Source organism: Rhipicephalus microplus, chromosome 8 (genome assembly GCF_043290135.1).
Source record: "Rhipicephalus microplus isolate Deutch F79 chromosome 8, USDA_Rmic, whole genome shotgun sequence".
NCBI classification, from domain to species: Eukaryota; Metazoa; Arthropoda; class Arachnida; order Ixodida; family Ixodidae; genus Rhipicephalus; species Rhipicephalus microplus.
Window position 1 is genome coordinate 101,515,725 of NC_134707.1, and position 18,287 is coordinate 101,534,011.

At 44.9% G+C, this 18,287-nt stretch overlaps 1 protein-coding gene and 1 long non-coding RNA gene across 3 annotated transcripts in view; one reads left to right on the forward strand and one right to left on the reverse strand.

Moving 5' to 3' along the window:
- The first annotated feature begins 6,383 nt into the window (after window positions 1–6,383).
- LOC142769292 (uncharacterized) overlaps window positions 6,384–18,287 on the forward strand; it is a 35,595-nt gene continuing 23,691 nt past the window's right edge. Inside the window, exons 1-2 of one of the 2 annotated variants that reach the window (XM_075872417.1) lie at window positions 6,384–6,513; window positions 14,123–14,179. In XM_075872417.1, coding sequence (XP_075728532.1) covers window positions 6,424–6,513; window positions 14,123–14,179 — 147 coding nt within the window. In that variant the 5' untranslated portion in view covers window positions 6,384–6,423. The remainder of the gene's footprint in view (window positions 6,514–14,122; window positions 14,180–18,287) is intronic. The other variant, XM_075872418.1, reaches the window with a different exon arrangement.
- On the reverse strand, window positions 14,849–17,405 carry LOC142769293 (uncharacterized). The gene is made up of 2 exons (XR_012885752.1): window positions 17,293–17,405; window positions 14,849–16,804 (listed from the first exon to the last, which is right to left on the reverse strand). It is a non-coding gene; the product is annotated as an uncharacterized LOC142769293 (long non-coding RNA).

The following is an 18,287-nucleotide window of genomic DNA, read 5'->3' on the forward strand; positions in this document are numbered from 1 at the left end:
AGTGGATGAGAGTTCACGCAATGTGTTCTCGTCTTTAATGGCTATATCACAGTTTGACGTAAATGCAACCATTTTGATGCTTGGTGGAACATCTTCATCTTAAAGTCTAGTCCTAATGTTTATTATTATACCCTTGTGGTGTCCAAGAGCTCTACAAAGAGTATGGTAATATTTTGCGCATAAAGAACACAGAAAGGCACAGAACAACATGATCACCTGATATGTGCCTACACAAAGCATCGTTATTTAAAAAAAAAGAACAAGTTATGGACTTGTCAGTATTCAACCTACTACGTAATGCTAAGCGAACGATAGAAGTCGATTTCATAGCCTGAGAAGTAAAATCACGAAGCCGCTTCACTTAGCACTATAACAAGCTTCCCCCGGGGTACATTCACCCGTACAATATTTAGCGTTTCTGTGACCTTGATCCATCAAAACACTTACTCAGCGGCACTATATTTAAAATAGTGAGTCAAATTAAAATCCTAATGCGATGGTGCGCAACAAAAACTGCAACAATAGGATTGGAATATAATACACAGTGAAAAAATACTGTGCATGCGGAAGCTGAAATATTCTATTAACAATGCGCCACACGTCTGAAGAACGTGAATAATTGGCAGCTGAGTTATTAACTAAATGCTGATGATGAAACTAAGCTAGTTTCTGAGGGCCATGTTGTCAACATTGAAGTCACCGCCTAGTACAAAGGATGAACGGATAAAATGGACATTCGCACGGATGGATGGATGGACAAATGCATAAACGGAAACGCGGATGGATGCATGGCAGCATTAACAGATGGACAGATGCATAGAAGGACGAACGGAGGGATTCAGGGTTGTGCTAAATCACCAAGAGACGCACGGGTAGAAGGAACGACAGATACACGTATAGATGAGCAGACGGATGCACGCATGGACAGATGTAAATTTAAAAGACAGTTGAATGGGCAGATGGACGGACAGTGTATGGTCTATTTTTTAAAATATATGCGTTCTATGAACTTCCTATGTATGGTGAAAGGGAAGGCCGATGAAGACCTACGACGATGGCGACAACAACTGTGATGCGAGTATAAGAAGCTTTTCTGCGAAAATAGCAATGAACATTACTGTGTAGTGGCTAAACCAAATCACGACCCTTGTCACGTTGGGCCATAAGCCTCCGCTTCGCTGAGCCTACCGCAACGCTTCCTGTTGGCTTGCGTTAATGCGCCAACGCAGTAATTCATTTCAACAGTCTTATACGGCGACATTCAACAAACACTCTCAAATCATGACTGCTAGACTGCCACTATCCCTCCAAAAGTAGGTATATAACAGGTGAATATTGCCGGTACCTACCTACGAAGCAGAGCCCCGGAGGCTTCCAATGAGGGTTCAGCTTGAATTGAGGATGACGCAGAAAGTGATGGAAAGAAAAATTATAGGTGTAACCTTAAAGGGGTCAAGACGTGGTCACCCAACAATGGACGGTTTTTAGCGAAAAACGAAGGGAGAGGGTGCAATTTGGTTGTACACGTGTAAAAACTGGACTGTAAGAGAGTATATCAGACCAAAATGAGAAGTATAAGTAATCGGCTGTAAACTGTGCCCACCGCTGGTGACCGCCATTTGTTATGACGTGCGTGACCTCACAAGCCGAATGAGCAGTGTCGCCTGCTTTCGAACAGCACCTTTCACTCGTGGTCAGTGTTGCGAGTGTTGCTTGCTGCGTGGTTCGCACGTGTCAGTAGGTTGCAAGCGTTGCCGTGTGCTACCGGTACCCTCACCAGATGCGGCAGCGACTTCGCATACGTTGCGCATTCCATCTTCGACTCCATCCCCACGAGCTCAAGCGAGAACGAAAGCGCCGAAGACGGCGTGAGCCAAGATTCCAACGACGTCACCATGGTGTAAGACGTTGCAGGCGGCTTTCCGCAATGATAAGTAGCTTCAATTCAAGCACGTCAGGTTGAAAAGCAAGCTTGGGATATAGGACCGTCGATGCTGCATTCGTGAGCATTCTCTCATATGTTTTTTTATTCTCCTAGCACAGATGTGATTTTTATTTAGCAACACATTTATGTTCAATTTTACACTGAACGTTGTGTTATTTTTGAGGGTTTTGGGTTTACAGGGGGCAAGCGCTTCGTCAGGCTTTTATGTATTTTCGCCCGTCCCCTATGCAGAAAGGCAATTCATACATCTCCTTCTTTTATTGTACCGCTTTTCTTTTTGCATAAAATAAAATTTTACTTCAACTTCAAGTATTTAGCGCCCTGGAATTCGCAAAGATGCAGAGTTTCGTTGGCTAGCATACGCAAAACTTAAGGTGCTGAACATAATAAATATGTGGTTGTAGAAATGCTGCACGTCGGAACCGTTGTTTTTCCGTCGATAGTTGCGTGCGGCATACGTTAACGCTGAATCGAATGGCATGTCAGTGCAGTCACAGGGTCACTCACGGTATACACTTTGGCTGATATTTGCTTGAAATCTGTCAATTGCATTCGGTTCCGGTAAAAAATAGCAAGTGTGACGCCCAACCTTGGTTTGCCTGCCAGGAGTTTCAATATTTATGTGTAGTGGCAAATGGCATATGCATTGCACAATCACAGGACCCTTTTTGAGCTCAAAAATTGCTTGCTGCAAGTACCAGCGCTACATGGGTGCCACGGTGGCATTGTTTATGACCCCTGAATCATCCCTGTAATTTAGATCCGTTGGCAAGTTGAACAACGGAGAAAACGTTTCATTGCAAGCGGAGCTGACCACGGCGCACGACTGTCCTCCGGAATGCCGACCGTGCTGCAGCTCGCACAGCAAGCGGTTATTGACGTCAAGGCTTGCCATCGCGCCAGTGTTGCCCAACTATCAGGCTACGTGCTTGTTTATAAAAACATTAGATTAGAAACAACGGCTCAACCAAATTCGCTCAAAGTTTGCCTGAATGTTTGTGAACGTACAAGAATCGACCCACAGAACACAGGTTAAGATTGAAATTTGGTTGTCATGACCTCTTCAAGAGACAAGAAGAGAGCAGAGTGAATCAAGGAACACACAGGAGTTCAGGCTGTCACATTTGAAATAAAGGAGAAAAAATGAACATGGGCTGGGCCTGTAGCACTTAGACAGGTTAACCACTGGTCAATAAAAGTGCGAATGCAAAACTGAAGTATAGTACGTTAAAATGAATTTCACGATGTTTCTGTCGATAAAATTACGGGAGGCGTAATCTTTGTCCCTACTTTGAACCACATGAGCTAAAGCATTGCCTCCGAGATGCGGCGCACAGCAATTCATCTGTAGAGCAGACGACGACGACGATGACGGTGGCGGCGGCGGCGCTGGCGTTGGCGGTGGCGGTGGCGCTGCTGCTGGTGGTGGTGGTGGTATGTAAGTATCATCATTGCCAACTATGTGTCTACTGATGAGGACAAAGTGTGAGTATCACTAGGCGCGTTTGTAAGTTTCCATGCATGTTTTTGCGGATGGTAGCTGATTGCGTAAGGCACATGGAAACCCCCATCGCAGGCCATTGAGTTATGCATGGGCTTCCAAGTCATGCGCGGGAACGCATGACTTGGAGTTGTTTCCTCCGGGTTTAAGTGTTTAGCTCGTTATGGCTTGTCATCCATTCGTAGATATAGCATGGCATGAACATGCTCACAATTGAACAATAAAGACCTTCAAAAGTATAATTGCTCTGAAATGTGTTAACATAACTGGACCAGGTCAGACATAATATAAATGAGAGAAATAACCATAGCTTATTTCAAATGACTTGAAGTACCTAAAAACACTTTAAAACACACAGCTGAGACTTGCACCACTCAGAGAGGGCACCACCACCTCACCAAAGGCGTGATTGTACTTCATCCGGGGCATTGATTGCTACATGCCACGGGTAAAATACCTGACGCAACTGCCGTCAAACGGCACGAATATTGCCTGGCGTGAAATGAAAGAAGTCGAAAAAGCGGGGCCTAAAGTGGCAGATCAAGTTTGTGAATTTCCTCAACAAGGTTGTAGTCGTGCGGAGCGAGCGTTACGTGCATACCTCTTTATCTGTCATTCAGAAATTGACGTCATTGATGACAAACTTGGCAGTTGGACCGCTACACACTGAAATATATGGGTTTTTATAATAAGTGGTTCTTCAGGTTGGACAGAAATAGAGCTGTACTTATGCAGAATTTAGATTGATTGATATGTGCTGTTTAACGTTCCATAACCACCATATGATTATGGGAGACGCCATATTCGAGGGCTCAGGTAATTTCGGCCACCTGGGGTTCTTTGTTTTGCTCCTCACTATGAGCATACGGGCCTTCAGCATTTTCGCTTCTATTGAAAATACAGCCGCCGCAACCGGAATTTCATACCGGGACTCACGGGTGAGTAGTCGAGTACCTTAGCTACTAAACCTCCGCGGCAACGCCGCAGTCTTTGAAACTACATGAACAGCCACATCAGAATTCTCGCTTTGTCGCCTGCATCTGTTTGTGTGCATTTCACTGACGTAGTTTCTGCGACGAAACTGTCAGATATATGTAGACCATGGCGTAAAACACTTTCAGGTTCAAATTTGGTATGTCACACAAATCTTCTTTCGGCAGTTGCTTAAGAAGTACGTAAGCATTGTACTTAAAGGAGGTAATCACAGTCTTTGGAGTGCCGTTTTGGGACCGCAACAGCACGAGATACATTGCAGCTGGTCCCCAGCACTCCGGCACGTAACATGTATACTGTAACCAAAAGCTTGCTGGAAGGCACGTATCACACAAGAAATTCGCACACTTTAGATATTCTTTCTACAGGCAGTCCACCCTGTTGGGTTTACATCATTTCGTGCAGAGGGCTCTCTTTGCACTTCATCAAGCTTATTAAAACAAATTGGTCACATAAATTGGCATCGTGATGCACTTATTTTGTAGAGCAGGTACACACTCACGCAGGTCACAATTTTTAATGTTGTATGCCTTGGGGTTCACCGATACATCTGAAGCAATGTGTCTGCAAAAGTTTCTTTTTCACAGTCAATAGAATACTCAGACCAACAACAGACCAATACACACCAATAATGGAGAAAAATTGCTTTCCGTCACCATGTCTTCCCATATAACCTTTACTAAGTGCCTATGGAACTTACATGAAGGTTCTAACTGTGTGACTATGTTGCTCTTTTGATAAAATCAAACAGAAGCTCATTGCTTAGACGCTCAGAAGCTCTTTCAATCATATCAATCAGCGGAGTGTGAGGTCGATTGATTTGTGCACGCGTTCACGCCCCGCACGGCCTTCTGAAACGCTGTGATGTTTTCGATCAACAAGTCACACTGGTGGAACCAGGCTTCCGTTAAGCGCCACTTTGTGGGTCATATGATACATATTGCGTTCTTCATTAAACCAGCATAGATTAGGTCAGATTACATGGCCTTAAGTGACTTGCAGCAGTTTTTCTGTAGTGATGATAGCGAATAGAAAGCATCTTCAAGCCGCTTAAGTAATATCGTCGCTAAGACATGGCTGTGTACTCTCCTGAAGAACTTGTACGATTTAACTAGAACCATTCTCTTAAAGAAATAAAAAATCACGTCATATCCACGGAGTGAATGATGATATGTGGGGCAAAGCGTCAGTCAACCCATGCACGCTTCCGTCCGTCCACGCGACCATTCGTGCATCCATCCATGGGTTCGTGCGTCGATCCACGCGTCCATTCGTTTGTCCATGCGTCCATCCGTGGTTCCGTCCATCCTTCTGTCTGTTGGCGCGTTCATCCATTCGTACGTCCGCACGTCTATCCGCCTGTTTGTCCGTCTGATATTCTGTCTGTCCGTACGTCCGTCTGTGCGTCCATCTAGAGAACACAAGTACGGTCATCTCTAATCTCGCAACCCCTGTGGCTCATACCTGCTCTAGAGTGGGTATGTGCCACCATTTGCTTGTACTACTTCATACAAGCAAGGGATGGACAGACCCGCGCCTTAATTATCTTCGCCCATAAAATGAGCCAATATTTGTTTTTTGAGCGCTCATGTGAAAGCTCATGTGAACGCTATGGTCTGTGCTCATGATATTGCAGTTTTACAAAGAGCGAGAGCATGTGCAAAGTAATATTTGTCCCCTCAAAATTCCGCTAAAATAGCTGCTAAAATCAACCATGAAGCATATCAAACTGTGACTTTCGTGCACATAAAGGGCAAAGTACGAATGAACTGGCCCTCGAAACGTGTTTCCAAATTCGCAGAAATTTCTTCGATAACTCCTGAAAAATTTGTATTTATTTTTTTACATCCTTCCTTTCATAGTGCCATTGAACTCTAACTTCCTGTCGAGAAGGTTATGATGAATAGAATATATGCAGGCTCGCTTACACCTTTCTGCACTCAAAGGTTCACGTCGAAATAGTTGTACGTGCATTATTTCTTGCATGCCACCGATGGCTTTCAACACCCTTTGGTTCTGGGTATTTTTTCTAGTTGCTGTAGCTATACCTTCACTTCTGGCAGTTGAACAAGAGGTAAGTTATGGATTTTATGTTCTTTAAGTACATTTTCGATGCTATTTCTCAATGGTTGAATAATATAATTGAAAATATACCTTTACATTTAGTATAGCAATATCAATAATTTGTGTAAGTAAAAAGACAACGTTATGACTACGATGTTTAATCCAAAATCAATATGGGAGCCGACAGTGGGACACATGTAGTAGGGTAATCAGGGCGAACAGTGTAAGTGCCTAGAACAGGCTGACCTACCTTTTTTTTAGAAGGCGCCTTGTCGTCCTTGGCGTGTTAGCCTTAAGGGAATCAGTAGTGACGTCACATCATGGTGGTCGCGTGTGGCCCTGTTGGTAATTGCCGCCTGAAATACAAAATCTACAAAGCGGAAAAGTGCAGCCCTCGCTTCGTTTCAAGTTACGCTGCAAGGTTACAAAGTGTTCTTTTCTGGATGGTAGGCGGGAAGTGGAAGCAAAAAAAGGTGAAAAAAAGGATTGGAATGCAGAGTAGGAGCTGTGTGCTACAAAACGGTGGCCGCTATAGAGACGAACTCATTGTAAGCGTAACAAGTTCGCAGTGCCAAGACTATCTTGGCGTGTACCATCGACCCGAACTGCTTCCTTATGAAAACTACGAGGCGTAAACCTTCTACCAACTGTAACCAACCAACTTGAATGTGAAGTAATGACATTAGCGACGGCAATACGATGTGTATTTGTTAGCGTACGGTTGCGAAATATAAAACTTGAAACATCCACGAACCTTTCCACTCTCAATGTGGAGCGTACAATCTCTAATTTATTATCGTCATTGCTTTCGAAATATAGGTTTTTAACTACAAACACTGTTATTTTAAAGTTGGTAGGATGCGTATCACGAGATTGTGCAAAGGAATAGGAACAAAGAGCAGGGGAGATGTTATGGGCCTGTATACCGCATCAAAGTGAAGTGTACATTTTTACTAGTGGTCATTGGGCGGCACTCTGCAACACTCTATGTTAGTAGCCTTTTTTTGTGACACAGTTGTTTTATCGGGACTAGGACATACAGATCAGTTCGGTGGAAGAAATTGGCAAAATTAAGAGGTATGAATCCGCGGATGTAAGTGCTCGTCTGATTCCAGTAACTATAGCAAACTGCTAGACCAATACTTGTGCATGCAGCAATTATTTTTTATAGTACGTATCCACATGCTTACACACATAACATAGGCGATTGAGTCGTTACTATACTTTAAAAAGATATTGTTCACATGCCTATATTGTGGAAAATCAGGAGTCGTCGATGCCGTCTGTTTGCTACAAGCCCTGATGAAATCATGGAGTGAAAGGTACGCATTCAGACGAAGTAAAACGCATGAATACGACAAGACAAAAGGCATTCCAATTACAGAGCCCAGACAAATGCACGAAACTGCTTTATAAATGACTTTGTGTCAGCGTTATTTCAGAAGAGCAGTCGCAATAACACATTGGTGTGTGACAGAATCATACAATAGCACTAGGCGAAGCTATTCAACGATAAACGTACGAATGCTTCAACGATATCGACACCTTACTTAGACGCAACGGTCATTTCCTAATATCGTCAAAAGCAGTAGCGTCAGGACCTCTTTGGTTAAGGAAACCGAACACATCAAGATATGTCTGCCAGCGTTTTTGAACTTTGAGTGCTCCTAGGAACAAAAAAAACAAACAGTTCAGCCGAGCGTCTTTGTTTATGATCACGAACAATGACCTGCAGCCCTGTAACGTGCCCACAACTTGCAAGTAATAGCGAATGTAATCTCCCCATTAAGCTAAATTCTATAAACGCACAATTACACTCTAGCTCTACTGTAAAGGTATGTAAAAGTCATGGTTGCATTTCTGTGCATACTGGGGTAATTTTAGCTGATATGCAGGGGTGCTATCACGTTGCCTGGATCTCGTCATGCTGCAGCCCTGAGACGACAGCGCCATTCTAGCTTTGATTGAGAAGTGGGGTTTAACATCCCAAAACCACCATATGAATATCAGAGACGCCGTAGTGGAGGGCTCAGGAAATTTAGACCACCTGTGGCTCTATAACGTGTACCAAAATCTGAGCAGACGAGCCTACAACATTTACGCTTCCTTCGGAAATGCAGCCGCCGCAGCCGGCATTTGATCCCACGATCTGCGGATCAGCAGCCGAGTATCTTAGACACTAGACCACCGAGGCGGAGCGCCATTTCAGCTTTGTCCGCCCATGATCTTTATTGTCTTCGTCGCTTCAACTAAAAACGTCTTTCGCGCTCGCTACTAAGTCACTCTTTTGAACTGTAAAAATAACTACGCAATGCCCATATTTTCGCAAAGCTGACACAGTAATTCCCCTTCTTGAAACATTTTGGCGTGTATTTGACTTTTTCTCATCTTCTGCTGGGGCGAAAATGAACTTAGCAGCGCCACAATACCACAAAAAATGCATCTCAGGTCTATTCGCCTCTGAGAAGAATAGAATTAAGAGAAACGTGGACAAGATGCTCATTGGATCATAACTGAACAACCGTGTAGCCCATACACGTACCCATGTATTTGTTCTGTAAGACCAGTTGGAGATTCTGTATAAGCCGCTGGTATTTGTACAAGATCTCCAAAACCGTGTTATACGAGCTACCACGCATAGATGAGACTTTGAGTCAACTTCACGGAAATAAATAAATTTCTCAGTTCAAGCTGGCCATTGAAAAGAACTCTTTTGTGCTTCCGCACGTTTTCGACCAACTGAAGTTTATATCCTTCTGGCTATGCAACCCTCCGGCCACCTGCGTGGCCGGAGGGTTGCATAGCCAGAAGGATATAAACCAGCCAAACGATAGTGCCTTGCTATCGTTTGGCTGGGAGGCACATTTTGGCCATACTTGCACGTGAAGATTTCTTGGTCACTGCAGCTCCGGATAGACTAGACGATCGGCCTTTGTCGGAACAAAGGATTCTGGGTCATTGGCCGAGCCCATCCTCAGCCCAGAAGGCTTTGAAAGCTTTGCTGCGCTTTTCGCGTACAACTGGCCTCAGAGACAGACTTTAGTGTCTTGTACTCTTTGATGTTGCCTTTCCTCTGCCGCAATTTTTATTTTTTTGTAATTTCTCCCTGCCTTCGCAACATCTCTTTTTAACATCTTTCATTCCCCTCACCCCTTTCCCCAGCACAGGGTAGCCAGCCGGTAAAAAACTGGCTAACCTCCCTGTCTTTTCGCTTAAACTTTCTTCCTTCTTCTCTGGTCATAAACAGTAGATGGCGCATTCTTCCACCTCAGGTCCTGAAAGGATGCCATTAGGCGTCTTTTGTCGCTGTGCACTACGGCTTAAGAAATAGAAGTGCGTGGCGATCTCCTATCTGGCCGCTTAGAGCTTCGTGCTGATAGCTGGTCCCGTCATCAGTGAGCTCTCCCGAGGTTTTTCTTGAAGAGCCACCATGTGCGCTGTCAATCTCTGTATTGTGCAGTACTAGCAATTAACTGTGCGCAGATCCTTTTTTATATCACAATTTCTAGAAGATACAATCTACGAAGCTCAATCAGTCCACTCGTCCGTTAATAATGCTTTAGGACAGCCCAACGTACCATCACAGCGGCGACAGAAATTAACGCGGATGGCTCATGATAGCACCTTGCCACCTAGGCGTTAGTCTCATCGGCCAGTTCTTTGAGAGACACACTTCCGGTTATCACGATGTCCCTCGAATGTGCGACCATTGGAAACGTCGAGATTACTGGCCCAGTTCTTATCACTCTGTGTGCAGCTGAGTGATGTACGACCAGGTCAAACGCCGACAAACAATAGGTGATCCCACAAAAAACCTATGGAGTCACTTGACGAACGTTTGCACCTTTTTTTTCGGTTGCCTTCAGTTACTGACATCTTTCCCTTATCTATTTCTGGTAACAAGAGGGTAAATATTTTGACAATTTACACAACCTGTCATGCCATTGCACAGAAGCTACTAACCTGTGGTGCTGCAAATATTAGGTGTTTTCTTCCTCCCGTAAGAAGTTTTCGTCAACCGTGGTGCCCCCCCCCCCCCCTAACGCCGCACAGATTGTGGACGCTTTTGTTCACATATTTTGAAGACCCGCTTTGTTGATGCGTGATAAATATTTTGTTTAAGACAGTGTGCCAGCCATCATATAATGAAGTTACTTAACAATTCAATCATACTAGCTGGTATGCGCTCTATGTACGTCTCCTATGGCCATGAAAACAGAGACGTAGCATTATTCGTTTTTTATACTAGCTTGTAACTCCACGAGACACAACACCAATACTTTTTATCGCGTTATTTTTTTATTTTTTCCGCAACAAAAACTCACTTTTGCAGAACATTTTCACCGAAGACCTTGATTCATCGACTGAATAACGCTGTGAAGCTATCACTTTATAGACCACACAGCCCCAAAATTTGTCTGTCAGCGTCTTATAGCATCACAAGATTATGAGCAGCAGCGGTACGAGAAGCCCCAGGACAGCTTTTTATTTACCCTGCTTTCCGTTGAGCTGCTGTGGATACCGACGCGGCATGTTTGACTCTGAAAGACTGTTTTTTGAGGGTGTATTTCTACTGGGTATTACTAAGCCCTGGACAGTTGAAACGTGAGGGAAAGAACTCATTTCGCTGACTACAACTACTGTTCCAGCACCTCCCCGTCCCCTTAGTACTATCATTGGGGAACATCTTATCATAATATCGCACACTGCAAGAGACGTCAAAGACGACATTATTTCCGAGTGTGGGGCGCTCTGTTCAAAATCTCGTCTGACATAGTGTAGGACACAGTGTATATATGCTTTCACGCTTGTGTGCCTTCAAGTAAAACATGTTCATGATCCTTTCGGGGTAATACGCCTACCCATTCTGCTGCTCTTAGAGACGAAAACTGCTCAAAAATTACAATAGCAGTAGTGCATTTGTTCACCGTCAATGGTGTCCTTAACAGCAATCGTGCGAAATAAGTAGAAATAAGAAAATATATCATCGATCGGATGGACCTTGAACCCGAAATATCTGGTGGCAGTCGAGTGTTCTACCAAAGAGAGACCCGAACACTTGAAGCTGCTCTGCAAAAAGCACCAACAGAGGTGCCAAGCCGGGTGAGGAATCGGCACGGAAACGGGTGAGCCAGCGTGGCAGAAGTGTAAAAAAAGTGACCAACCATCAGGCAATGATAATTTCGTGACCACTACATGATTTTATGCTTGTCACCCACTACGCACTGCTAAACTGTTAATTCTCGCCGTGATCCGTCGGATACAGCATCAACAAAGTGCAGATGATGTCTCGCAGATGTATCGCGAGTACCTCGACTGTAGACATAAAAGACCACGCAAATCACGATGGGTGCTTGCCTACTTGGCATTAAGGCTGGTCATGGAATACTGGATAAAATCAATATCTGCTCTGAGGGCCACTCTTCACATGCCACTTGCACTGTGCAGCGCACTCCACGCAACTTGGGATTCGGGCGCGACAACTGTCATGACTTCACAACAACAGCCAATTTTGGCGCCGTAGTCGCCCGTCGCAACCAGCGTCCGTTACCGCTATTGCAATAAAAAAAACTAATGAAATCAGAAGAGATAGCCGAAATCACATGGCATTCGAACTAGCCCTTTACATTGAAGTTCGGTATTCTACCAAAGGCCCTCTTTCATGCTTGAAAATGCTTCGCAAAAGTATTGTATAATAACGTGATGTCAAGGAAATAATCGTGTGAACAGATGTATTACGTCGTGATAGATTTATATTCATATTGAAATAGGCCTCGCGCTACCTGTTGACTCGTTATTGATTCTAACTCCTTATACTTGGTCCAGCATTAAGTATTCATCAAAACGAGACACAGCTTAAACACTAATAATAATCGTTAGAGTTTAACGTAAAAACCCATGTTATGGACGGCTCCGGAAATTTCAACCATCTGGGGTTTTTCAACGTGCGCCTCAATCTAAGTATACTGGCCTGAAGCATTTTCGCCTCAATCGAAAATGGGGCCGCCGCGGCCGAGAGCCGATTTCGCGATCTGTAGGTCAGCAGCCCAGTGCCTTTTCCATTAGGCCACCGTGAAGAGCTTTAGAAGCCCTTCACAAAGGTGTAGCGGGCAGCACACTTCTTCGAAAAGCGGCGCCACGGTGGTCTAGTGGCTAATGTACTGCTGGCCTGAGTGTTGCAGGATCGAATCCCGGCTGTGGCTGTTGCATTTCTGGTGCAGGCGAAAATGCTGTAGGCCCGTGGGCTCAGGTTTGAGTGCATGGTAAAGAACCCCAAGAGGTCGAAATTTCCGGAGCCCTCTACTACGGCATCTCTCATAATACTACAGTGGTTTTGCGACAATATACATCACATATCATCGTGATCACTTTTCCAAAGAATAATAAAATAAGGCATAAGAGGTGCTTCCCGACATCATTAAAATCACACTGCATTATGGTGTAGTGGATACGTTTTATTTGTACTTGATTTAGTTGGCTTTAAGAGCCTCTACAACTATCCGTCGCGGAGCATAATTACCGGCTTTCTCCCACTGTTGACGTGAAGGTAGCCGGTTCGAACTTGGATTTAGTAGCCCCGCCACGCTGGTCTAGTGGCTAAGGTACTCGGCTGCTGACCCGCAGGTCGCGGGATTGAATCCCGGCTACGGCGGCTGCGTCTTTGATGGAGGCAGAAATGTTGTAGACCCGTGTGCTCAAATTTGGGTGCACGCTAAAAATCCTGGTGTTCGAAATTACTGGAGCCCTCCACTACGGCGTCTCTCATAATCATGTGGTGGTTTTGGGACGTTAAACCCCACATATCAATCATGAACTTGAATGTGGTGGTTACTTCACAAAGGAGGCAAAATGGAAGATGTTCTTGCGCTGTGTGATGTCATTGCTTGATAAAGAACCCCAGGTGGTTGAAATTTCCGAAGCCTTCTACTACGACATCTCTCATAGTCATAACGTGGCTTTGGGATAAAATGCCCTAAATATTTTATTAGCATGTACAGCGTGGTCTAGAAGAGGCCATTCTTCCCACTTTGGCTGTAGCTGTGCCTTGTGATCCGCGCTGGCATAGCTGTTTCTGATAAAACTTGGCTATTTCTGATAAGGCCTGGCTATTTCTGATAAATCGCATTTATGTGCAGTAAATAATCATGAAATACTTGCATTGTTCAACATCTTCCTGAAGTGTGGCAGCTTAGGCTAGTTGGTATGACATGACGATAGCTATAGCACGAGAACAGAACGACGACACAAATTATCTGTGTCATCGTTCTGTTTTCGCGCTATTACTATTGTCATCCTCATAAAAGCTAGCATAGGCAGCCAATAAATGTGAAAGAAATCACTGTCCATAAAACCTCAAAGAGAGCCCGTATAAATGTAAGCCATTTTCACAACCAGCGCTGAACACGCAAAAATGTCATGAACGTTCTTCACCGTCTCGTATATTATATTGGCGTAAGCACAATATACCCTTTTTATGCCTTTGGGTCACATGGTTACAAATGTGCTGCAATATAGAGGCAAACATCCGCCAAAAAACTTACGTTGGGCTGTGGTGAATTACTATGATTTCACGATTTCGCTAATCACAGCGCAACTGACTGATTTTTCTGTTGTTTTAGGATGCCGGTTCAGCACAATCTACTCCACGCAACGCAGTATGGTCATGGCCGATTGTGGTAAGACAATCGAATGGGTCATCCCACATTAGCGTGAAGGACACTGCAAAATTTTCGTCGGTGTTTATAATGTTACGGGCTCTGCGTAGGACTAGGTCGCTGTACTCGCAATGATTTTCACAGCTATGAGCGTGTTATTATTGAATATAATTGAGCCAACTATTGGACAAGTTAGTCGAGAACGCCTGCAGAGCATTTTAAAGCTGCTCGAGCCATGTATCAACTGGGTTACAACTGTCCTTGCACTCAACAGGACATTACAAATATAACACTTTTTAGGCCCTACTCTGATTTACCGACATGATAAGTTTAATTTCTGATGATGGCTTTAAAAATGTAAGAGCAAACAACGGACAATCCTGTCGCACAAAATGTGCGCTATGCTTGCGCCAATGCTCCATATAATTGTTATTACTCACTTTTCTGACGTCAAGTAGCTCTAGAGTGGTTCCAATAATCGAGTTTCTCATAAATCTACGCATTTGTATCGCTAGTTCTTAATTTCAAAACATTGAGATAGTAGAAAATTACGTTAGAAACTCTGGCGTCGCTGCTGTAGCAAGCGTTACGTCTTAGTATGCTTAATTTCACATTGCGTGAGAATATTTTCCCTGCTTGAGCGCAAAGCACCTAGCACAAACCTATTCCACAAGTGAAAGACCAGCCCGCTCAGGGAGCGCTGCATTTTTTTATTATGCTGCAGTGGAGTGCAGAAGACAAGAGGACGATATAAGCATCAATCATACGGCCTCGAATTCGCTACGCAGTAAACATCAATATATGTGTACACGTACACAACTTCTGCTCGAATCGATCTCTGCGTTTTCGAAATATCACATGCAGTTCCTTTCCCGCCAGGGCACAACATGACATTGCTAATCACGAAGTTTCACTAGACAATAAACAAAAGTACGCTCAACCAAAGAAGTTACTTTCAGCACTGCGTAACCTACAGAGTCCTTTGACCAATTGTAAGGACAAACAATGCTCATGATGTATTCAACATGTCATATCGCCAGCTCAGCATCCGCCTTGCGTCTGCGCGAATGCATAGGTGAGCAGAGTGCTCGGCGAAAAAAAAAGTGGGGTTGTAACCATCAATGCCAATTCACCCCACATTGAGTTCATGACGTCCTTTTTGTGCGCTATATGCCTTTTAAGGTCTAAACTGCAGTATATATTTGCTTTCGGGAAATTAAGAAACTGGGCCTTGAACAGCAGTGTTTGCGAAGACACTTGAACAGCAATGTGTAATCGGAACTGCATTGCATTTTTCTTAAAAATCGTTATCCAATTCTCAGGGTGTTATATTTTGCAGGCTTACTAAAAAGACAGCTGATCTAGTGTGGCGAATCTCTCCACATCGACATCAATAACGTTGCACGGCAAAAATGATGTGAAAATGGAGGCCTTAGAATTGCGCAGAAGTAGCAGTTCTTGCCTCTGGAATGCAGTGACTAGTTTCCTTTCTCAGAAGGTGGTCGATGACGCTTAGGCAATGGCCATCGCAAATGAGTGAATGAGAAACGAGCACTTTATCAGCAGTGATCCGAGTCGGAGTGCCTGTGTTCAGATGCAGATGTAATGGCATGTTGCGGCGCTTAGGTAGGAGTTCCAAAGGAGGCGTACGCAGGTGTGGGACAGCGGCGGCAGACGCGTGCAATATGGCTAGCGATGCCACACGTAAGCCAGATAGGGCAGATGTCATGGGGGCACCACGCATCAAATGGACGAAAAAGCGAAGTGGGGGCCTGTAAACTGGAAGCGAGGCGGGATGATGTGTTGCAGATAAGGAGCCTATAAATGCGGCTGTGGCCGCGTGACCACAGCTGAGAGCAGAATTTGGCACAGGTGGTGTGTAGCTGGTAGTCGAGAGATGAGATGGAAGTGCACGGGTAAGGGCCCGGAACTGCTGGGAGGGAATCGCGAATTTCGTCACGTATAGCCTGTGGCAGTTTCAAAGGCAGGCTTGCGGGGGGCGAGTTGCTATCGGGTGACTTCCTCTCGGATAATTTCGTAATCTGGTTGGATTGAGTTTCTCGGTGAACGTTGCCGTTTGCGACTGCGACGACCGAGATCTAACCTGGAGGTGAGACACTCTGCCGGGTGAGAGAACGCTGATGGCGCAATACATCAATGTTCTGGCTCAGGCTGACGAGGACTGCCACAGTGGTCGGGCTTTTCACCAGCAAAAACTTGAATTTGTTGTCTTCGATACCCCTGAGAATGTGTTCGACCTTCTCTTCTTCAAGCATAGATGGGTTAACACGCCTGCAGAGGTCGAGCACATCCTCAATGTTACTGGGAAGCGTCTCGCCAGGCTGCTGTGTTCGGTGGCGTAGACACCGCTCAGTGTGAAGCTTGCGGACAACTGGTTGGCCGAGCGCTTCGGTCACGAGGGTCATGAAGGTTAATCATTCGGCGATAGCGGTTTCACGGTTCGTGCACCGAAGCTTAGCGACGTCAGCCAAATAGCAAATAACGTAGACGAGCTTTGAGTCGTGTTACCACTTGCTGGTGGTAGCGCCGGGGCAGGGAAACGGGGCAGCCGGTGGTGCTGGTTTTGCTGGGGCGAGCTAGGTAGTGGCCAACTCTGTCATGTCATGCGGTCGTCTCTCAGCCAACCTGCGATAGTAGAACTCTAAGTCTGCGTGGTGATTTCAGCGTCCTCCGCCAAATGCGATGAACCAGAGAAGTCACAACAGAGTCAAAACGCAAAAGGGCCGTACGGCAAGGCTGGGAAAGGTGACACAGGTTCTCACACAATCAGAGCACGAGGCTTTTAGTCCTCATCCGAAGGCACATACGAGTTGGTATATATGCTCAACTACAACAAAAATGACAGAGCGTAACTTATGTTGGCTCCAAGCAATGGCTCATTTCAGCATCCATGCAGGTGTTCGAGTTGCCACGGGTGCTGCTATGTTAATATTTATTTGCGGTTAGCGGTAATTCTTTATATAAAGATTACACAAATGGGACCTAATTGTTATGAAGCATAGACATATCACGTGCAAACGTTAATCAGCACATGATAAACAGGAGGAAATGTCTTAATCCTGCGTTATAAAATAATTATGTTTGCATATATGTCTCACGGAGCTAGCACGTACCTTGTTTACGGCCCGTGGCTTCGTGAGTGCCGAACGGCAGTGGTAGCCGTCTCACCGAAACGTATGGTAACGACAGATAAAGCAGAACGCTTGGAGCCTATCGGAGGTCATTATTGCCTGTGATACTTCTCCGGCAACGGACAATGAGAACGGGGCAGTTGTTATCTACCATTGTGTTGCCAGAGATCAAGGCTTGAGCGGCTGCGGGACAGTTAATAAAGACGATAGCCTTTCTTGGCGACATTCGACGCAAACATTTTGGTCTGTCTGTCTGTCTGTCTGTACATTTGCCTGTTTATTTACTCTTTACGGTACCCTAAAGGTACGACATTTGCGGTGCGACATGCAGATACGGGGCCAATGTTCTAAGTTGCCCTTTTTTGGCGGTGCCCGTAAACTGCTTGATAACTCTCGATGACAGCACCCAATCACGACTGCGGTTTCACCAGGGCTGGTTGCAACAAGCAGAAGATTCATTTCCGCAAACATTTTTGAGATATCCAATCTTCCATTGTGATTTCCCTCGCGGTTGCGCCCGGGGTATTCATTGAACTCGATATGCCCACGTTGCACGCGTACCTCAAGAAATGCTTGAATGGCTGCCTCGCATAGCGTCATTCATCATCACCAAGACTAATGATTGTTATATTTTAACGTTTTCAAACAACAATATGATTATGAGAGACGCCATTGAAAAGGGCCCCGAAAATTTCCACCCCCTTGTGTTCTTTGACGTATACCTAAATCTAAGTACACGGACCTCGAGCATTTTTGGCCGCAACGACTGGTATACAATCCAGCGACCTGCGGGTCAGAAGCCAAGTGCCTTAGCCACATGACTGCTATAGCAAATAGTTAGGCATCACTGTTTCATTCATAGCAGTAGCGATGCTCAGTAACTTTGTTTGCAGTTGATGTAACGCGCAATGTCAGAAAAGACTGAAGTGATGTAAACTGTCAAAGGCAAAGAGCATTTCAACCGTGGTCTAAATTCT